At 49.6% G+C, this 23,153-nt stretch overlaps 1 protein-coding gene across 5 annotated transcripts in view; it reads right to left on the reverse strand.

Moving 5' to 3' along the window:
* Positions 1-20,997, reverse strand: part of OTOF (otoferlin) — a 72,065-nt gene extending 51,068 nt beyond the window's left edge. For all 5 annotated transcript variants that reach the window (XM_052690826.1, XM_052690843.1, XM_052690821.1 and 2 more), the window contains exons 1-3: positions 20,904-20,997; positions 17,787-17,845; positions 12,775-12,863 (exon numbers count right to left, since the gene is read on the reverse strand). In XM_052690826.1, coding sequence (XP_052546786.1) covers positions 12,775-12,863; positions 17,787-17,845; positions 20,904-20,982 — 227 coding nt within the window. In that variant the 5' untranslated portion in view covers positions 20,983-20,997. The remainder of the gene's footprint in view (positions 1-12,774; positions 12,864-17,786; positions 17,846-20,903) is intronic.
* Positions 20,998-23,153: the final 2,156 nt, after the last annotated feature.

The following is a 23,153-nucleotide window of genomic DNA, read 5'->3' on the forward strand; positions in this document are numbered from 1 at the left end:
AGTAGGACTGTGTCTTGTTGTCGTTCCATCACACACCACTCACCACGTGGCCTACCCAGGGGGAGCATCATCAGCCCCTTGAAAATGCTGCACAACTCTCAGGTGCAGAGGTGGTGGCTTCTCTGCTCTTCTTAGACCACTGTGGACCCCGAAGATGTCTATAGGTGAGAACACCCCTTACCAGTGTAGTGTGAAATGCAAAATGAGCTGAAGCTGCCTGGAAGCAGCCTGATCTCCAGAGAACCTGCCCTGAGCTCAGGCTGCCTCCACATTCCTCTTTAGCATCCTCAGGATAATGCTGGAGGCAGGATAACGCTGCAACTACAGCACCACAGCTTGGGGCATTTCAACTTTCCATTTAAGCTGTGCAGAGTGCTCTGAAGTGGTTTCAAGCCACCTTGCCTTGTTTTGCAATTGCAGGGGGGTGTGAATATGCCTGTGCTCAGGTTACACCAGCTGGACATATATTTTCCATCTGAAATCCCCTTCAGCATGGGGCTCACACCTGCTCCTCCAAGCAGCAAACCAGTCTTGGGCTGCAGTTTTTCTGAAGGCATCTCACAGCAGGACACTGAGCTTTTAGTTCAGGGATTGCTGTGTTTGGCTCAGACCTGCAGTGTGGAAGAGACGTTCTACACTGGGCATGGACACCACTGGTGCTGGTTGAAGATGGTCGTTGGCTTTCTCCAACCAAAACTGGGGGGCTGCAGATCCCCCAGCTCTTTGCTCACCTGTTGAGTCTGTCTCAACCTCCTGGGGAAGAAAATTTTCCCAGCATCCAACCTGAATCTCCCAAGCCACAGACTGTGCCTATTGCTTCTGGATATTTCTTCTGGTGAACAAATATCCACCTCTCCCTGTAGGCTGCAAACTCCAGCCATGAGTCAGTTAAGGTGTGGTATTGGTGATGGGTTCAGTTGGTGGCACTGACCATCTCATACTATGTCATCTCACACCAACAGTGCCTTAGGACCTGGGGCACAGCTTGGGGATGTCCTTGCTGTAGCTGTCGTGGGAGCTGCAGAAATCTGCAGTCTCAAGGCTTTAGGACACTGTAGCAGCAATGTGCTTGGACAGCAGCACTCCCTAGAGACATCTGGATCTGACCCTGTCAAAATGCATAGCAAAGAGAGGAGGAAAAGAACCACAGACTCTAACAGGGAGCAAATGTCTCCAGGGGGCATTTCACACACAGCCCTCCTGCTGTGCTGTAAGGGAAACAGGTTAAAAGAAGCAAACAGAATCACAGAACCATAGGGGTTGGAAGGGACCTCTGCAGATCCACCAGACCATCTTTCCATTAAAGTAGGTTCCCTAGAACAGATAACACACTAAAGCATGAGTTTTAATATCTCCAGAGAAGGAGACTCCATCACCTCTTTGAGCGGCCTGCTCCAGTGCTCTGGCACTCTTACAGGAAAGAAGTTCTTTGTCATGTTTACATGGAAGTTCCCATGTTCCAGTTTGCACCCACTGCCCCTTGTTCCGTCACTGCACACCACTGAAAAGAGCCTGACCCCATACACTTGACACCCACCCTTTAGATATTGATAAACATTGATCAGATCCCCTCTTAGCCTTCCCTTCAGTCTTCATTCCCCACCAGGATATGCTCCAGGCCCCCACCATTTCTGCAGCCCTCCTCTGGGCTCTCTCCAGCAGTTCCCTGTCCTCTTTGAACTGGGGAGCTCAGCACTGGGCTCAGTGCTCCAGATGTGGCCTCCCCAATGCAGAGCAGAGAGGAAAAGAACCTCCCTTGCCCTGCTGGCCATGCTCTGTGCAATGCACTTCAGGGTCCCATTGGCTTTCTTCTCCACCAGGGCCCACTGCTGTCTTATGTTCAACCTTTGATCAACTGTTAGTCAATTGCTGGTCAACCTTTGGTGAACTGTCGGTCAACCATTGGTCAATTGGAACTCCCAGGTCCTTCCCTGCAGCCAGCTCAGCCCTTACCCTGTACTAGTGTGTGCTGTTATTCCTCCCCAGAAATAGGGCTCTACACTTACCCTTGTTGAACCTCATCACGTTCCTCTCAGCCTGTCTAGGTCACTGGCCAGACAGACTTCAGCTGACATGTCTGAGTGTCATGCTCCTTGTGGAATGTGAGCTCTGTAATGCAGGGGGTGAGAATACAGTCTCTGGACATAATCATCCTCCCTCTCAGCATCACAAGGATTTGTGGCATGAGGTCAGAAACCATCTGCAGCATGCTTGTGGCATGTACAGACTCCAGAGCTATGTCAGGGGAGGGTAGGGGTTAGGGAAAAGCTCTGCCCCAGAGGGTGGTGGGCATGGCACAGCTCCCAGGGCAGTGGGCAGAGCCCTGAGATGAAGGAGCTCAGGGAGCGTTGGGTCAGCGCTCTCAGACATAGGGTTTGGGTTGGGTGGTCCTGTGTGGAGCCAGGGGTTGGGCTCAATGATCCCTATGAATCCTTTCCAATTCAGGATGTTCTATGGCCCTATAATTCTGTGATTCTAAGCCCAGAGGCTGGAAGAGCATCACGTCCACCTCCGGCACTTTGCTGCTCTCTCAGCTGAGCTACAGTCAAAAGCACATGCTGCCCATATGTGCTCATAATCGCATGCTGTTACTGCAGCAGGACTGGATATAAGCAGGAATCTCAGCACCAGTTCTGGCTCTTTGACAGCTTTTCCCCTGCTGCAGTATCTGAACCATGAAAACAGGCAATGAGTGTCTGCTCCTGCTTCCTCAGAAGTGAGATGTTGGCCCTTTCAACACTTCCTTCACACATCTTTGCAAGCTCTTGTAAGACGTGCCTCTGCACTACCCAGCTCTGCTCACAGACCTGAGGTCAGCTTGTATGTGTGAGAATTACCAGAAAGATGCATGGTGTGAGGTTTGGGGTGATGCCTTCCTTCCTTGAGCCCCTCCCAGCCCACATCTCCTGCAGGCAAGAGCCCAGAAAGAGGGCATGAAATATTCAGCACTTGTCTGCACAGCCTTTCACTTCCGAGTGTTTCATAATTCATTGAGTGCCCTGCTCCCTCCCCTTGCGTTTCTGCTCATGGAAAGAGTGAGGGAGTTTTTCTGGGTCACTCGTAATTTTATCAGACTATAGAAACTTCTTCAGTTTCAGACCCAGCCCAGCTGGTTCTGTGCTTAGAGCCATGGATCAGGGCGGTCTGTGACTTCTGGGCGCCCCACAACATGCCATGCTTTGCTCTTCAGTTCTGTGGCCTGTGCCTTTCCACAAGACCCTCTGTGTGCTCAGTGCAGCTCAGGACAGACAGCATTTTGGGGGATGCTGAACCCTGTCAGGCATTGCCAGTGCTGAAGTTCCCTCTCCCTCAGAGCAAGGGCTGCAGCATTAAAGCAAGATGTAGACCCATGTCATCTTCAAGGTGGTGGCCAGCAAATTCCCATTTGTTTTTGTGTGGTTAGACCAGCTTCTATGTTGCTGGCCAATAGGCCAGAGAGCTGCTGGTGACTTCAAGAGAGGCAGCTCTGCTCTGATTTCAATCTTGCTGCTTCTCTCTGGACAACCCCAGTTTCTCAGCATCCTTTGTAGGCAGTATTGGTGGTAGGTGGACAGTTGGACTAAGGGATGCTGAAGATCTTTTCCAATCTTTAATGACTCTATGATTCTAGGAAGATGTAAGCTCTGAAACTAAACACCCTTTTTTTTTTTCATTTTTTTCTTTTTTTTTCTGCACCAAACACAAAGACAGAAAAACAAACCAAAACAACAACAAAAAGCTCTAAAGCTCTAAAAACCAAGAACTCCCAGACACAACATCACTGGTCCAACAAGCAACCATGCTCGTGAAGAGCATCTCCGAGTCATCCCATGTGCCTATTCCTACACCTATTCCCACCTCCTGCAGTGCACATAGCACTCATTTCCAACATACCCAGCAACTGCAGCAGCTCCATACCAGCCTCCTTGGATGCATCCTTCCCCTGCCAGTGCTGTTAGTGCTCCCTGTGCATGTAGAAGCCCAGGCTGGATGTGGCTCTGGGCAGCCTGGTTTGCTGGTTGGCGACCCTGCACTTAGCAGGGGGTTGAAGCTAGATGATCACTGTGGTCCTTTTCAACCCAGGCCATTCTATGATTCTATGATTCAATGACAAGGTTTGGTTCCATAGGGCTCTACTGATGCCAGCTTCCCACCTCCAGTTGCTGCTGGGGTCTTACCATGTGTGTGACAGCTCCAGCACCCACCATGACAAGTTTCGCAGGCTTTTCATTTCTTAATCAAAATATTGTGTTGCCACCACATCAAACACTGTGCAGAAGCCTGAGTGCATCCACGTTACCGCTGTCACTTTTAGCAACCAGGTCTGTAACCTCATCCCAAATTAGTTCCTGACAGGATGCGTTTCAAAAAGACAGGGCTGACTGGCACTCGTTATGCTATTCCACCTGTCTGCCAAAGTGAATAAAAAATCCACTGGTATTTAATGAGAATTTTTGGCAGCAGTTTGCTTGGGAAAAAAAATATTAATTCACTGAAGTATCTTTAATATCTGGAGGCTGCTGAGATGGAACAGCTGGGTTGTCCTAGATTTCACCAAGTTATCCAGACATTGCAAAAATAATAACAGTTGTGTACACTCACCACTGTCATCTCTGACTTGCCAGCCACAAAGGCTGGGTGGGAAAGGGATGGTAATGAGCTGAGTGACTTGGGAAGCTTTGGCTGAAGAGCTGGGTAATGAAGCTGCAGTTGGCTGTACATTGAAAAAGGCTCTTTGGGCTGGTTCAAGATTCATATCAGCCAGAAGAGCGACTGGTTTGCCTCTATCAGGATTATGGTCATTCAGGTAGGAAAAGAACTCCAAGATTACCAAGCCCAACCTCCATCCCGTTCCACCATGCCCACTGACCTTCAGTACCACATCCCCACAGCTCTGGAACAACTCCAGTGGCAGTGACCCCATCACCTCCCTCAGCTCTGGCCTTTTTGGGGTTGGTCAGAAGCTCACCTGGGCTCTATTTGCTTTTGAAACTAAAATGTGAGGCTGAGGAATCTTCAAGGAGCCCCTTTCTTCAAACCTGACGTTACTCAATGAACAAAAATGTGGTGAGCAATTGAAAAACACAAACAAAATCCCAGATGCAGCTCAAAACCTCTGCTGGGAAGGGTCCATCCCACCTACTTGGATCTGCCCTGCAGTTTGCTGTTAGCTCCTGAACTCAAATGGAGATGGTCCCAGCATGAGGGAAATCTGTCCCAGCTGCCTTAGATGTGTCTGTGCTGGGAAGAAAACATCTGTGGGAGGTTCTGGTCTTCTTTTAAAATTGACTTCTGAACTTAAGGAAGATCTCCTCTTGAAAGCACCCAAACACAAACCTCTCCAGGCCTTCATTCAGAGCAACCTCAACTTCTGGCATTACAAAATGCAAAGTGTTCGAAAGCCTGCAAAGCATCATTTTATGTGGGAGCCAAACATCAATCCTGCTCCTTTTCCCTTGCAAAAATGGGCAAATTATATCACTTGGTATTGCTGGTGGGGAGGCTGAGCCCACACCTCCACAGCATCTCAGCTGATGAGCTTGCATCTCTGGTACAGAAACTTCTGTCCTTCCAGGTGCCTGCCCCTGGTGACACCAATCCAAGAGGTCTGTGAAAGCCTTCTTCAGAAGTCAATAATCCTTCAGTCCACGAAGGCTGATGGAAGATGGGAAGGATAAAAAGTGTTGATTTAATACCAAAGGAAAAAGTGTGAAAAGAAGGAGTGCAGCTTATGGGTCAGGATGGATGGGGAGCCAGAGCTCTCAGGAGGAATGGCCTTTTTGTAATGATAACTCAGACACATCAGGAAGGACCTCGGTTCATCAAACCCACTCTTCCAGAGCACAGATCTTCTAGCTTATGTCAGATGTCCACCTTAAGGCACACCCCACAGGTACGCCGGTGTTCAAGAAACTCAGGTAGATTTTTCAACCATGAAAATGTCAAATTCAGTATCAGACCTGTAAACTTTTGGTATCCACAAGATCTTGAGGGATCATCCACAGTCCACCGTGTCTGAAGAACCACTTTGTTGTGCCTTTTGAATCATAGAATCCTTAGAGTTGGAAGGGACTTTTGAATTCCAACTCCCCTGCAGTGAGCAGGGACATGCACAGCTTGATCTTACAACACAGTTAATAGCACAGGACCAGAGGGCTTCTACAACCAATGGCTTGATGCAGGATCAGCCTGTAACTGCACTGGAAAGCAGACTTTGGAGATTGAAATAGGAAAATGTCTTAACAGCTGGAACAGTCGAGGTTACTGGGTTGTTCTCAGTTACTAAGCCTGGCATAAGATTCCCTCCAAGAAACTCCCCTGTCTGGACATCAAGTAACAAAGTCTGGAGACCTTAATTATGTACGAAAATTTGAAGGGAGCTCAAAGAAGCCGTTATGAACTGGGGTAAAATCAAACTAAGCAAGGGGCAAATGTGCTGTGACGTTATGCAAACCTTCTGTCTGGGTTAAAAGCATACTCAGTTCCACCTGAGGAGGGGTAGTTTGCTCCCTTTTTGCAATTCTCTGCACCATAATAACATCTTCATGCAGAGGCACTGCTCACCCAGGGCATCCCACACTGAGAGGGAAAAGACTTGGGGGCACTGAACCTCCTGCCCCACTGATGATGCTCCAAGCTCTACCTCTGCTATATTTGGCAGCAGGAAGGTGCCAACAGAGCAAATGTGACCCCTGTTGCTTTACAAACCCAGTTCCAGCCATGCCCACCTTCCCAGCCCCTGCCCTCCAAGTGCTGGCCTGAAAGTGAACTCTGCAGATATCTGTATTACTGGAGAAGCTGGAGCACAAAAGAAAAAAACAAAGCTCTATTTTTGAGCTGCTGAGCTCCATGCTTTACTGAAAGCCCTTGCTATTAGCCTCTTTGTCTCCCCATCAGGTAAGGGGAGCCAGCTCCTGACTGCTCTCTGCAGATCGGTTTTCTCTCAGGGATGTTATCTGTGCACCCACCCCAGCATTGCCCAACAGGCAGCAGGCAGCTCTGTAAGGTGGCCGCCCGCCCTTGGCCAGATCCAGTTACTGCTTCTCACCCTGGAGAGGAAAATGGTGACATATGCCCAGCAGGGAGAAAAACGAACCTCCTCAGAGCAAAAGATATTTGGTGTTGTGCATCCTTCTTCATCCTTAAGGGACACGTCCTTATTCTAGGGATGGGGAGAATGTGTGGCCCCATCTTACACACTCTTCTCCTGTACATCCATCTCCTAGGGCCCTTCACTGGAGGACCACATGCTGTGAATTTTCACACCCATCTCAGAGCTATTTTTTTCAGTTCTCCCCAGGGGACCAGAGGGGAGAAGACAGAGATAAACAGGCCCCTGTATGAACTCACTATTTCTAATCAGGTCATCAAGTTTTTGGCTTTATCACCTGTTTTCCAGAATGGGATATGTGGCATCAGATGAAGCATCTCAGGTAAAACTCATCATTGCTCCTTCCCTTTTGTGCAGCATTTCAGGTTGCCAAAAGGCACTAGTAATTTAACCTCCATCAGAATCATAGAATCATAGAATCATAGAATCATAGAATCACCAAGGTTGGAAAAGACCTAAAAGCTCATCCAGTCCAACCGTTCACCTATTCCCAATAGCTCCTACTAAACCATGTCCCTCAACACAACATCCAGCCTTTCCTTGAACACCCCCAGGCTCGGTGACTCCACCACCTCCCTGGGCATCCATTCCAGTGCCTGACCACCCTTTCTGAAAAGTAATACTTCCTCATGTCCAGCCTGAATCTCCCAAATCATCATCAGGATGTGGCATTGCCTGTTATCCACCTGCACCAGGGCAGGGCATCCCCAAAGCACTTTGGTTGGTCTTGGCTGGGGGAGTTTCCCATCCTGGCCATGATCTTGAGGCAGAAACTGGAAATTTGTAGGTCTGTAATTAACTGCTCCATCCACTGTGGTAGCTGTAGAGGTGCACTGACCCAATTTGCATGGCAAAGCTTGACGTGGAGCACCTTGCTTCTGCTCAGCCTATTTGGCCTCTGAGAAGATGGCTCCCATTGAGTGTTGGGTAGTGCTGGCTGAAGACGAGAAGGGGAGACAGAGACAGAGAAGAAGCACCCAAGGGAAATGTCCTTGGGGCACCACAGAAATCAGTAGGTTCTTTACATAGTTTTCCTGAAGAAATTGCTGCCAGCCATGGCTGGAGATACATTTCTGTGCTGGAGTGATGGGTAGCATGCCTTGTTTACGGTGTCCTTATGAGCTATCTCCCCACCTCCATGCTTTGCTCCATCCTTTGGGCACTCAGACATGCACTGCCCTTGGGAACAGTCACTGTCCCAGCCCACGTCTCCTCCATGGGCACCAGGGCCAGAAGAGGATTTTCTTACCATCTAATTAGCTTCATGGTGATGGCCACTGAGGCAGCAGACAAAAGCAAGGCAATGAGCCACACGGCCACGACTCAGCACAAGATCCCCTCCATTATTCACAGTGGATCTGCATCAGGTGTCATGCCTTTATCTGGGACTTTGATAAATAGTGCTAATCAGCTGCATGTTAATTATTCACCGTGGCTCACCTTTCCAAACCCTCAAGTCAGGGCACTACTTCTCCCCATTCCTCTCCCTTTTCTCCAAGAGTTTTGTCTGTCTCTCTTCCTCCAACTCATTTCTATGAAATGCTCTGCTGCAGTTATGGCACTGCCTCGTAAACTGAAGGCTTAATTATTTTTGTAATGTGCATTGCCAGCTTTCCCTTGAGGGAGGAGCCCAGCATCATATTCCAGGGCTTGAACAGTGTTGGGTGCTTTGGCTGGGTATTGCAGTAGTACCCATGGCTGTGTCTTGACAATGATGTGCTGGTGTTTCCATCTCTCAGCCAGGAGGAGAAATGCTATGAGTATGATCATAATCTCTGGCTAATCCCTTTGTATTTCTGACTTGGAGAAGTCTTTTGCAAACTGATTCCAGACACTGGTGCTCATATCCAAACCAAACTCCATCATTAGGCAGCCCGTAGTGTTGGACTAGGGCTCTATTACCATCATCTCCTGTGGGCTCCTGGTTGTCTTCTGCCTCAAGGAGTTTCAGCCATCCCAGGCCATCCTTCAGCCAATTCTCCATTTCCTGAGCCCAAAGAATGTGGCCGTGGGGCGAGGTTTGTTGGAGCTTCCACTCCATTACCTACTTGTGATGCCATGTGGCTGTCCATGGGTGCCTGAGACAAGTGCAGGCTGGAAGCTACAACCTTGGATCTACAGGAGACGTGCCCTTCCTGAGACTGGATACCCAAAGGGCACTGGACACATGCGTGGGCTCTGAGCTGAGCCCTCCTTCCCATAGCTACTGTACTGCAAAGAGAAGATGAAGCTCCTTTTGGGATTTGGCTTACCACTGTTTTCAAGGGAAAATAAACTTGGGCTGTTATTCCCATTTAGAATCATTTGAGTTGGAAGGGACCCTTAAGGGTCATGTGCATGAGCCCATGACACAGTATTTCATCACAGTCATTAGTTGATGGCTGAGGATACACACTGGCTTGGTAGCGTTCTGAAGAATAAATTCACCCTCATAATTACCCATAATAATGGGTTATTTGGCCAATGGTGAGCCATTTTTTGAGTCCTCGTTTTAAATTTATGATGTCTTGGTGGAAGCCTAGGGCACTGCCAGGGATGAGGCACCCACAGCTCTTGAGCAACCTATGCCAGAGCCTCACCACCTTCATACTGAATAATTCCTTGTCTATCACTGATAAAGAATTCTTCCCACCCTTTCTGCAGCCTCTTTAGGTCCTGGAAGGCTGCAGTAAGGACTCCCCAAAGCCTTCTTTTCTCAAGGTTGAAGGCCCCTATTTCTCAGCCTGTCCCCATAGGAGAGGTGCCCCAGCCCTCTGAGCATCCTCGTGTCCTCCTGCAGACCCTCTCGAACAGCTCCATATCTTTCTTATGGAAAAGCAATAATAACAATAATAAAGCATTCATTATGCAGCATGCTGAAGTAATAATTGAAAACAGAAAATTCCTTTGACGAATGTCCCTTTCCACCTGGGCTGCCAGCATGGCACTCCTCTCCTGGACTGGGCTGCAGGGACTAATTGCTCCTCATGCACCTTGTTGCTACAGGGATGTTTCTAGGATCATCTTACCTCTGTCTGTAAATGCCAGCACAAGGAAACTGTTTCTAACCTGAGGTGCTTTTTAGTTTAGCGGAGAGAGATGAAGCAGGTAATTAAAAAGCTCTGGAAAGCTTCAGCGGGGATTTGGGGATGACCTGCATCTCTCTGACATCAGCTCTGTGCCTTTATGGCTGATGGCAGAACGCTCCCAGTGTCCTGCCCTGAGTCATCAACACGGCAAGAGCATCCTCCAGCCGGTGCCTGGCCCCAGAGCTGCTGGAGAGGAGGAACTCTGCTTCTGAAGGCAAATGCACTCCAGAAACAGGAGCAGCAGTTCCAGCCTGTAACAACGAAAAGCAGGAAAACACACTGGATAAATATTTCTATGCGTTGTTCCAAGCCAGGGGGAGTTTGTGGGTAATCATCACCACCCAACTGGCAGCCTCTGATTCACTGGTAGCATTTTTTTAATGAAGTTGGAATAATAGAGAAATCCCAGCACAGCAAAGTGTTCATACAGGGTGAATGAAGAGAGCTGGGCTAAGCTGGCAGCAGTCCTAGGAAAATCATAGCAATGATCATGGAGTGTTCAATGAAAAGCAGTTGAACACCAGAGCACAATCAATGGCATTCCAGGTAGGTTCATGAGGAGATAGAGCCTTCAGAATGGGCTTGGTTTGCTTCTTTTGAGCCCACTTGTTGGGTAGCTGTGTGCAAGGAATAGGTTCTTATAGCATTCTCGGTTTAACCATGCCTGCTATCAGTGCTGCACACTAACAAGGGAAGATTAATGGGGAAATTCTACAATAGGGCATCTGTTGAAAGTCACCACTGAATGACAGAGCCATGGTACAGTTTTGCTGTTCAAGGTATGTCTACTACATCGCTGACTGCAGTGTAAAAACAGCTTGCAGTAGGGTTTTGAAGTGATGTGAAGACAAAGAGCAGTCAATCACCAGGGAGCAGAAGAGGCACAAGAACTGTGAGGACCTTGGGATGTGCCTTAGTCAAACCAAAGGGCCAAAAACAACCAACACAACCTGCAACACTCTTACTCCAACACAGCCTGCAGCCCAGGAGCAGGGAACAGAGACTCACCCGTGGGTGTCTGTAACAGAAGTAAGGATGCTTGTTTGTTTCAGTTTCTCCCCAGAATTTGGTCTAAGAACAATCACGGAAACGTAGAACTATTCAGGTTGGAAAAGACCTCTCAGACAACCAGGTCCAACCCCAGCCACCCCATGCCCACTGCCCACGTCCCTCAGTGCCACATCCCCATGGTTCTGGAACACCTACAGGTTTGGTGACCCCACCACCTCCCTGGGCAGCTGTGCCACTGCAGCACTGCTCTTTCAGAGAAGAAATTTTTCCTAGCATTTAGAATCATAGAATTGTAGAGCCATCTAGGTTGGATGGGGTCTCAGTGGAAGATAAAGACATGCAGAATTCATCCTGGGCATTTCAAGCCCATCCAGCACCCCAGGACACGGCCACAGCCTGTACCACCAATTGCTACAGAAGGTAGGGTTGATCAGATGTCGTGCAGCCCAGGCCCAAGTGAGTCAAAATCAAACTGAGGAACATAACCAAAGAGATGAGAATGATACAATAGAAGGTCATCCTAGGAGTGAAAGTGGCTCTTGGCAGGCTGATGTAGCCAACCTGCTTGTGTATACAGCTCAGCAAAGCAAAAAAAGTCACTTGGTTTCACTTACAAGATATTTGTGTTGGGTGGCTGGAGATTGTTAAGAGGATTTCGCAACCTTGGAGGTAGAAGGAATTACCCAAGATGTTGCTTGCTCAGCCTCCAACCATATCCTGTATATTCCTGCATACCCTGGCTATTCCAGTTCCCTTGGAGGAATAGAGGCAGTTCTTTTTTTGCAGACACAGGTACTCCACTTTCCACCTTTTAGCGCATCTTTCAAGTGGATATTTTTCTTTCAGGTTTTGAGAGAGAGAAAGAAGACTGTTCCTTTGCATGCACAGCATGCAGAAATGTTATCTAGGACGTAAATGAGGTATGCCCTAAAGTGCAGTTTGCTAAGGCAAAGCCATCTGATTCTGTTGGCAAATCTTCATTCAATTCTGCTGAGTGATGAAGGCATGAAGCCTCAGGCTGCCGTGGATGGAGGGAGGGTGCGTCTCTGCGTGCCATCTGTCTCCAGGCTGGAGTAAATGTTTTGCACTGTGTTGCAATGGCATTAACCAGGGAAAGATGCCTGCTTGGTCACAGCTGGGGGGACAGAACATTGAGGAAAGCATCGAAGGAGTGTCTGCCCAAAGAGAAACCACTACTGCATGGATGGAACATGAAAAGTGAAGCAGAGCTGGAATCTGCCCCCCAGGCCTCAGGCTTCCATGTATAGCTTTACTCCACGCAAGCCATCTCCTTGCCTTCCTCCTCCAAGTCAGTGGAACACTGACAATGGAGTTTCTGCAGCTCTCCCCCTGCTACTCAAGCTCCTGTTTAAATCAAGACAAAGGTAGGTAGCTTTTTTTTCTCTGTTTGTTGGTTTTGTTTCTTCATTTGGTTTTTACTTTTGTGTATTTAGCATGCTTGCCCTACACACCACCTGCCCAACCCAGGAGACGCCGCCAGCATCTTCCTCCCTTTCTGGTCCCCAAACTGAACAGAGACGTGGATCCAGCTCAACCAAGAGCAAGCCCAGGGATGGTGGGAGGAAAGGGCAGAGCTGTTCTCACCTATTGGTGAAGACTTTGCTGTAGTTGAAGACCTGGATCTCCAAGATCTCATTCCCGTCGATGTTGCTTGCAACTGGCCAGCGGAAGGTCTGTGGAGAAAGGACAGGAAGGAGATGTCAGGGTGGTTTTGAGGAGCTGCTCTGGAGGCAGTGAGCATAGAGCTGAGGGGACCGTGGCAAGATCTTAACCAACCCTTCTTCTTATCAGAAGACAGATAGGACTGTCTTAGAGGGATCTTGCTTAACATGTGTCCTGGTGTCAAATGTATGTATATTTGGGATTCTTTTTTTGTGTATGTGTGCTTAGATTCAATTTTTTTATTATTATTTTATTTTAATTTTGTGTGTGTGTCTTTTTTTTTCCCTTCCCAAGCCAAGAAATCACTCTTCCAGGCCAAATCACCTGAGCTTCCTTTGCTTCCCCAAGTCCCAGATCCCTTGCAGCATCCCATAGGCAAGCAAACCTCTGAGCAAGCTGCTTGGTGCCATGATGGATGGATGTGTAGTTACATAGGGACATGGTATCCTGGGTGCTGAGGCAGTGGGACCTGCATTGTCTGCATTCAGAGCCTTAAAAGGAAAATGCTTGTCAAGCAACTTCCCGGGAAGACATTTGTGACTCTTCAGAAATATGCTGACTATCATTTTTGAAGCTAATTTTTCCCTTTTATGTTTTCTGCAGTGAGTCAAGGAAGCAAATGGGAAAGAAATTATCCAGAAATAGAAAACTAGAAATGGCCTTGCACTTGACTTTGTACCCAGTCACACTTTGGGAATTGTGTTTGCAGCGCAGACACGCTCTGCTGGAAAAATAAACCCTGGTCCACACACAGGCTGTTTACCACTCAGGAGAAGGGCATTAAGGAAATTTTATTGGAAAAAAATTCATTCAGAAAAAGCATTGACACAGACTGCTCAGGAGGTTGTTGGGTCACCATCCCTGGAAGTAAGGAAGGTGGAGATGTGTCTCTGAGGGACATGGCCAGTGGGCAAGGTGGAATGGGCAGGGGGTGGGCTTGGTGATCTACGTGGTGTCTTCCAACCTTAATGGTTCTATGATTCTGTTTAGGGACACGGTCAGTGGTCAGGGTGGGGATGGGCTGGGGTTGGACTTTGTGGTCTTAGTGGTCTTCTCCAACCTCAATGATTCTGATTCTGTGATTGTCCTCAGAGCATATTTTGGGGAGGAATTGGAACAAACAAGCATCCCTGCTTCAGTTATGAATGCCTGTGGGTGAGTCCCTGCTTCCTGCTACTGGGCTGCAGCTGGGATAAGGCTGCCCCTTGCCCTCTGGGTTTTATAGCCAAGTTAAATTCTGTGACCAGTGAACAGATCCCACAGCTCAGGTAGGGCTGCCGGGACAAGGCAAAGAAATAAGAAATCATCAACTTCCCCCTTGGTTTTAGAGGTTTGTCAGGCAGCAGAACAACAAATAAAGTCACTTGGAAAGCGCAGTGACCTAGAAAGGCTCCCAGCATCCCCACTGAGCTTTGCTGAGAGCCTTCCACACCACGAAGCTCATTTGGTTATGATCACACTGCGAGCAAATGCCAAAGCCCCACAATGGGGAGAACAGCAAACCTCAGGGATGAGCTACAATCTGCCACGTTCCTTCTTTCTGGCATTATCTGTGGCCTGATGCACACCGTGCTCTGTGTGCTAGAAGAGGTCTGCAGCCTCAGGAGGAGAAGCAGTGCAGGGAGGGACACCTATCTGCAGCCACTCATGCAATCTGCAGAGTTTTGCCTGCAATCCTGGGGAAAGAAACATGCTGACATTTCCCCTTCAGGGGGTCACAGCTTTCCTATGGTTTCTGGACACCAATTCAGACAATTACACTGGTTAAAAGAGAGCACTCTTCTCTGAAATTTGTCCAGAATTCCCCCCAAATCCACCATCAAGATTATGAACGTCACTCATATCCCCAGCCTGAGAACTGGTCTCCAACTCCTCCAGTGCATGGAAAACCATTCCCAGTGGGTTGCGGTGTCAGTCCTGCTCCCCTTCCATCTTATAGACATCCCATCAAACCTTGTCCATTGATCCCCTGAGGATGCTGTGTTCTAAGTCTAACGTAGACTTCATCTGGGTGTAAGGCTGAAGGGAGCCAGAGAAAATGGAGAACAAGATCTCGAGCCACCAGACACTGCCATGGTGAATGTGGATGTGGGTTGCAGTGGGCTGCAGGACAGGCTGCCAGGACAAGCTGCCATCACCCCTTCCCCATCTGCTTCGCCCCCATGTGGGTGTCCACACAGGTGTCTCATCCTCGGAGCGGGGCTGGGAGCTACAGCAATCCACAAGCACTGTCACCCATCTGGGAGAGAAGGAGCTGGAGGTGCCAATGCACACCAAGTGGGACACGAGCCAGTGATGTGCCACTGATGCCAAGGAGGTTAATGATGTCCTGTGCTGCGTTAGGTGATGATGGCAGCTCCTGTCCAAAGTACTGGGCTGCTCTGGGTGATCCTGTAGGGTAAGGGAGTGACTAGAGGGATCCAGGGGTGCCTGCAGCCCCAAGCATCCCAGGATTCATGCATTCTGTGAGTCAATTTTGTCCCTTTGGGATGCTACCTGGCTGGCTGTTAATTATCCTTGCTGGTTTTATTATTAAGAGTCTTATTAAAAGCCCTTTGCAAAGCTAAGCAAGTGGTGTTTACTGGGTCAGCTTTATCTGTGTTATTAATGGGAAACGAATGGGAAAAAGAAAAAAGACAGAGGCAGAGAAATGCCTTGCAGAATGCAGAAGCCAGATGCTTCCAGCGAGTCTGCTTCAAAAGAGCTGGGAAAGGGCATCTCTGCAAAGCAGGTCTTCCTTTCCTGCAGCCCTGGGAGCTTTGGCTGCATGCTCGCCCTGCCTGCTGCCTCCCACACTGGTTACTCAGGGACATTTCCAGAAGTTCAGGTCAGGACTGCAGCAATGGGTCTCAGCTTTCTTGATCATGGCAGTGAGCCTGACCTAGTTCCTTTAGGAGAAACTGAATTTAGGCAAGAAAGAGCACAGGGAAGCCAGTCATAGATTTCTATGCTCTGCACCATCACCAGAGGTCTCTTCCCTTGGAGCAGAAACAAGTCAGGGTGCACACAGGATATGATACAACTGTTCCAGACTGTGCTGAACAACCAAAGCACTGCATTCACCCTCTTCCCCAAGCTCTGTAGAGGCACAGGTTCTGAATTATTCATTAGGCAATGAATAAAGATAATTGCAAAAGAAATAGAGTGAAGACAAACAAATGGAAACCACTGGGGCAGCCCAAATTCTGGCTGGTAGTGGCTTCCCCTGAATGGCTTGGTGTTTTTCCCTTTAGAAGATCACAGTGGGAGCTTATCATAGAATGATAGAAGCATCACAGTTGGAAAAGAGCTCACAGTCCAACCCCAGCCCACCCCACCATGCCCACTGCCCACGTCCCTCAGTGCCACATCCCCACGGTTCTGGACCAACTCCAGGTGACCCCACCACCTCCCTGTGCAGCTGTGCCACTGCATCACTGCTCTTTTGGAGAAGAAATTGTTCCTAATATCCAACCTGGACCTCCCCTGGTACAACTTGAGGCCATCACCTCTTGTCCCATTACAGGACCAGGCAGATCAATGCTTTCTGCCAGCTTGATGTTAACGGCAGTCTTACTGACGGTGCATTCAACCTCCTCATCCAGATCACCATTAAAGATGTTTCACAGGGCTGGCCCCAGTGCTGGTCACTCATGACCGGCTGCCAGCTGAGTGGAACTCCATCCACCACCAAATGAGAGGTTTCATGGTGGAGAAGGAAACAGGGCTGCACTTCAAATGTTTTGATTGCAGCAGAGCTGCAAGCAGCAGCAACCTCATCCCAGCACCTACAGCTGGTCCTGCAGGTTTGGCTGAGCTCCCAGCTGGAAACAGGAGTCCAGAAGTGTAGGTTTGCCCTTCTGAATGTAGATCGCATTGGATTCCCTGGGGAGCACCCCCACAGGTGCCACACTGGGACCTGCATGCTCAACAGCATTTGGCACACATTTAGGCACCTGAATGCCTTATGGAATGGCTACAAACACCTCATCACATCCAAGCAAGGGGTGGCTGACCACTGCAGCCCCATTTCAGTCACAAAGGGCTGCCAGCTCCACCAGTGCACATCCCCAGGTGGTCGCACTGCAGACACCTCCCGCACCCAGCATCAGGGCTTGTTTTCTTAGGGCAAAAAAGCTTCAGAAAGTGATAAACAGTTTTAAAGTCTTCCAGTTCCTTTTAGGATCCTCTGTTCTCCCATTCTCCCACCCCTGGAAATGGGTTAACTTCTGTGTGAAACACAAAATAATCAAAGGAAGCACCAGTTCTCTTTTAAATACGTATTTCCATTTCAAATGTGACTTCTTCATAGCATCTCTATTCCCTGCTTGTGTGGGTGACTTTATTTCAATATTCTCTGGATTGTGTTCTTGGTAATGACAGAAAGCAAGGCTGCATTTTGAAACTACACAAAGCTGGGGCTGCAGTTCCTTCTTTCAAACCCAATCTCTTCTCTTTCCCTTCCCAAGCCTGACACTGGGAGCTGGAGGCTGATCCATCAAACTGCAGGCACCCAACACCAGGATTTGGGATGTGAAGGGCTTTTACCCCATCAGGCAAGGGATCTGCAAGCACAGCACTTGTCAGTGCTGACAACACAGGTTGTTGTTTAGGAATAAAGCAGAATCACGCTGCCTGGATCACTGCCACCATGGAAGTGCAGCAGGGCCACCCCACAATGACACCCCCCCCATCCCAGCCGAGGAATGGTTGGTTCAAGAGACCCGCTGGGCACCCACCAGAGAAGTGCTGGAGCACACGAAGGTGATGTCAGCACACCTAACCTTGAGATCTTTCCCCAGCACTGCTTTTATCCCACTGTGCTTGCACAGCGCTATTGCTGCCTTGGGAATCCCTCCGCTCCACGGGGACAAGGAGAACATGTGTATGGAGAAGCATGGCAGAGGAAACCACAATTGTGAGATGGAGCAGGAGGAAAACACCGCTCGTCTTACCTCATCAAACCTGGCCTCGTCCTCACAGTTTTCCAGCACTCGGGTGTAGAAGGAGAGCCCTGCAGGAGGAGAGGAGGAGCGGGTTGGTTGTGGCAAAGTGAATGGAGGGAGCCGCCCCACATCTGTGCTGTCCTTTGGGATGCTGACATTTGCTTCCCCATGGAGCATCCCCCATAGGATAACCCCAAATCAGTATTTGTGGTTAGAATCTACTTCACAACAGTGCAGAAGGGAAAGTTATAGAAATTCTGCTAGTCTCTCGCTGAAACAAATTGAGGTTTTTTTCCTTCTGGAAAGGAATGCTGTCTCCTAGGTAATAAAAAACACTGCTGAGCAGTCGTTGGTGCTCAGGAAAGCACAGGCAACCCTATACCAGGGTACACAGAGGCTGGGACATCACTTATCCCTATGGGATCAACTTTTATGTTGTTACAGATTGAAATATCATGATTGCTTGGCTCGTTGTAGGGAGTGCCCAATCCCCGTGGCTGAGCCCTTTTTACTTTAACCATCATACAAGGAGCAAAAGAAGATCCCTTCTCCAGGTGCTGGCAGACCTTCTGCCCCATGCCCCAGCAGAGCTGGGTGAAGCAACCCCTGAAGGTGTGTGTGTGTGTCCCAAACACCTTTGGGTTGTATATTATGAACAGTTTCTTCTCAGAAAGAGTAGTGATGTGCTGACACAGCTGCCCAGGGAGGTGGTGGGGTCACCAAACCTGGAGGTGTTGCAGAACTGTGGGGATGTGGCAGTGAGGGATGTGGGCAGTGGGCACGGTGGGGTGGGCTGGGGTTGGACCTGGTGATCTGTGAGGTCTTTTCCAACCCGAATGATTCTATGGTTCCCTGCTCCCTGCTATCAATGCAGTGGTTTCCTGCAGGTCTCATGCCACTCAGCTCCACCTGCAGGACCGGGAATGGGGCCACCAGATGCATGATCACAAATGTTCTTGGCTATGGGGATAAGCAGCACCTTAGCCCTGGTGTCTAAGTGCACTGAGTCTCAGAGCAAAAACTATGCTAGAAGCAAGACAGCCTCTGGTGCATAGCAAGAGTTAGTAGGGCTCTGGGGAATCCAGCCAGGATAGTGCCTGCAGGATCCGATGAGCTGTTATCCAACAGCAGCCATGAACAAACTCAGATCTCTTTGGGAAAGGGGAGCTGGCCCCCATGTACTGAGCAGGATGAAGACATTCCATCAGAGGACACCTCCAGCTTTCCTATCCCCATCACCCTTCTTTCTACTGAAGCCCCTGGTTGTGTTCTCATTCTTACCCCAATAGCAGCCTGCAGAGCAAGGAAAAAAAGTCCAATTTCACCCAGATGTGAGTGATTTCACCTGCAGAGCCCAGAGCTGGGAAGCTGCAAGGGCAGCAGATGTGGGGCTTTACAGCCTGGAGAACCTGCTGGGAAGTGATCAGTGTCTTGTGAATTAGTGAAGTTCCAAACCAGCCCCATGTCTCCTAAGAAGAGTTAAGCAGCTCACAGACCAAAGACTTTGGATAAAACATCCCAACCTCCCAGGTGCAGGTGGCCCCTGGCGCTGGGTCTCCTGGGTGCCCAGTGAGTCAAGTCCTATGCCATGGTGGGAGGAGAGCCCCTGATGCTTGGGGTTGGATACTGGCTGCAAGGAGCACCAGAAGAAGAGCACTGCCATGCTCCAGCACAGTGCTGCTCTGCAAATGCCTTCTGCAAGACCCACCAGTTGCTGTGTGCTGTGTGAAGGGACTGTGGCTTTGTTCACAGATGCAATACAGGGGATTGAAGAAGGTACACCTGGCTGAGATAGCTGGGGACCAGAAATTACCTGCACCAGGATGGGCTGTGGGGGACACCTTGCTCCAGTTGTGGGACTGTTTAAAGGGGTGTCTCCAGAGTCACTGGAGAAAAGCAAGAGAATCTTCCCACAAGACTTCAGCCCAAAAACTAAGTGTCCATGTTGGGATGCTCCCTTGAGTCTGGCACTGAGGTCACAGAACACCAGGACCCTGATATGGTGAGATTGCTGGGTCCTTCTGGTTCCCTTCTGCCCCCAGCAAGAGCCACCCAGGGCAGGGTGACCAGCACCACAGCCAGGAGCTGTTGGGGACCCCCAAGGAGGAGATTCCGCAGCCAATCTGGGCAAAACCAACAGGACCAAAAACACAAACAGCTTCACAGCAGTTATGAACTCACTATGCCCTGACTCTGCTCCTTGCTCCCAAATGATTATGGGGCAAGGGGAAAACAAAGGCTGAGCCTCAGAGATGCTGACCACAAGAAAGCACTAAATACCAAGGAGCAGACCAGCTTGACAAAAAGACTGTATTGCTGCTGCACTCTGAGCTCTTTCCCCCCCATGTGATGCAAATGCAACATCTGGCCCAGGAATGAGGCACAGGCTGTAGCTGATGGGTAAATCCTTGTTCCTGCCTCCCTGTTAGTAACACACACAAAATCCTTGGTGTTTCAGAAAAAATACCTTCCCATAAAGATTGTACAACTTTGGTATCATCCCAGAGTGATCATCCCAGTCCCTGCCCTACAGCGGGGCAATGCAGCCCCACACAAGGTCCTGTCCCAGCTTCACACCAGACCCAAGGATTGCTCCCCCCGAGGTTTTGACAGCTACAACCTCAGGATCCAACCCTGCTGGGTCTGATCACTGGGAGCTTCTCCTCTCAGACTGGGTTTGATGGTGACATTGAGTGTCCTGGTCACAAATCCCATGGGTCCTTAGGGTGGGCAGAGGGAGCAGAGGGAGAAGCATCCCCGACAGCATACAGAGGTGATCTCTGCTCTATGCATGAGGCTAAGCACCCTGTTTGCCCAGCAGCTGATGGCAGCAGGCTGACAGGCAAAACATTCCAGCACAGGGGAAGGAAGCACTGTTCTGAAGTTTGGTGTGACAGCAATTCTCTGAGCAGGAGGAAAACAGGGATGGGAACACGGAGGGGGGGGCGTAGCAAGGGAGCATCCCAAAGTGGGCTTCATCCCCCTTTTTCCCAGTGCATAAATCCCTCTCCCCAGGGCAGTGAGGGCTCACACCCCTTCCCTTCCTAAGTGCAACCATTGGGGAGCATGAAGTGCAGCCCATCCCGGGACACCCCCCCCCCTCCACCACTGCCCCCCTCCCCGTACCTCGGAAAGCAGCTTTGGCGATGCGATCTGCTCTGCCTCGGAGGCCGGTGACGGTGCGGAGCTGCAGCTGCAGAGCCATGGTGTGGGGCAAGGCGTGGGGATGGGTGCAACGCTGAGGGTAATGCTCGGTGCAGTGCTCGGTGCAGTGCTCGGTGCAATGCTCACCGCGCTCCCAGCTGTGCTCCGAGGCACAACGCGATGCGCACCCCCCTCCTCCAGCACCGAATTCTTCAATTATTCAGCAGCAGCACCGCCTTCCCCTTCCCTCCCTGGAGAAGGAGGTGGTTGGGGGGGGGGGGCGGGCTGCGGGAATCGTCCCCCTTCTGTTGTTAGGGTTTGGGAGAGGGACTCCATTGGGGGAAACTGAGGCAGTGCTCCCCCTGGGAATGAAGCATCAACCTGGGAGCACTGCAAGCTGGAACCTGGGGGTCAACCATATCACTGGGAGAGGACATGGGGAGTGCATGACAAGGGGCATAGATAACAGCTTGACAGTGTGGGCTCGGTATGTAGAGGGTCGTGTCTGGTAAGGCTGCACATCGTGCTGTTCTTGGAACCTTAAACTCATCCTTTATTTTGAGGAAGCCAATCAGTGAGCATGGAGACAGAGCTGTGAGCCCAACACATCTTGCTTCCTGCTTGGAAATTTCCCAGAAAAGCCCATTTGTGATGAGGAATGAACCCAAGAGGGCTTCAGCATTGTCAGGGAGAGACAAGTGAGGGTGAAACCTCAATAAATGAGTAATAAAGCCCTGGAAATGAAGCATGTCCTTCCATTTACATTTGTCTTACCAGTGGAAAAGATCCCTGTGCTCCTTCCCAAGTGCGTGAGATTGTGGGGATAAATAGTGCTCGTTAGGCTCAAACTGCATGATTTTTTTTGGTTCCCAGTTGGTCTTCCTCTGCTGAGCTGCACGAAGCAGTGCTGCATCTGCAGCCCATACACCTTCCAGACCACATAGCTAATCAGAAACCTCTTGCTCAATAGCAGAAAGTTGATAGCGAGGTACGCTCAGCGCAAGGTGCGTTGGCTGGGGATGCTCATGGAACAGTGCAGGTGGGTGGTGCAAGGTGGGCACCTGAGAGCTGCACCAGCTTTGAGAGAGGGACCTGATGAGGAATGGGTCTGCTCACTCCTGGTCTTTATTTATATGGAATCCCAAGGCAGGGTTTAATTCTACTGCTGGGAAATGGCAGGCGGACGGCTCGTGGGGAGTGGTGAAGCTTGGCGTTAGCCTCAGACTCAGGGCAAAGTAAGAAAGTAGAAATTAGGATAGAAGATGATGTGCACACGTTGCTGTTTGTCCTCCCTGGGGATCCCCAAAGCCTCAGGTGCTGAGGGACCCAAGGGCCCCATTGGTATTTCCAGCCCCAGCCACCTGTAGGCTTTGGGGTACATGGGAGCACATCTGTAGCTCTCCCGGATGGGCTGTATCCACATCTCTGCACAGTGCTGCTGATGTTTGTCTGCTCAGAACTAAAGGTGCCTCTGGAGTTCAGTGCTCCTTTGGGTGGGGGAAGATCTCCACCTGCAGCCATGGGGATTTGTCTATCCGTGGCACAGTGAAATTGGGTAATGAAGACAAGCAGGAACAACATGTCCCTGGAGGCACTCAAGGTGAGGCTGGACGGGGTTCTGAGCACCTGACGGAGCTGTGGGTGTCCCTGTTCATTGCAGGGGACTTGGATCACGTGGCCTTTAATGGTCCCTTCCAACTCTAACCATTCTATGTCTCTATACAGGGCAATAACGCAGGAACCCAATTGTGAAGAAGCCAACGCAGACTGTCAAGGGACGGTGGATCCAAGTCTGGGAAAGGAAGGATCTGCCTGTGGTTCCAAACACAGATTTCAGTTTTCATGATGTCTCTGCATTTTTCACATTGCTGAATGTGAATAGAATTGCACGCCCACCTCTGAATCACCAATGACTTTTCGTATTTACCGTGGTCTTACACCAGAGCTAAAGAGGAAAGTATGGCTTCACGGGGCAGGATCAGGCCATAACCAGTCTCCCTACACCTCCTGTGGCACCAATATCCATTACAATAAATCCAACCTAACACACATCCCAAAGCAATCACTGCTCTTACGATGATGCTACAGAACTTTAAGTCCAAAATTAATGAAATTTTCTCTAATTTCTTTTCTCTCATTTTCTTTTTTCCAGCTCTTCTCCTCCTACGCTTGGGGAAAAAAAAATCATTATCAGCCTCCCCCTTTGTCAAACCATCAAAAGCCTTGGTATTA

The sequence above is a fragment of the Tympanuchus pallidicinctus genome, unplaced genomic scaffold (assembly GCF_026119805.1).
Source record: "Tympanuchus pallidicinctus isolate F22 unplaced genomic scaffold, pur_lepc_1.0 scaffold1, whole genome shotgun sequence".
NCBI classification, from domain to species: domain Eukaryota; kingdom Metazoa; phylum Chordata; class Aves; order Galliformes; family Phasianidae; genus Tympanuchus; species Tympanuchus pallidicinctus.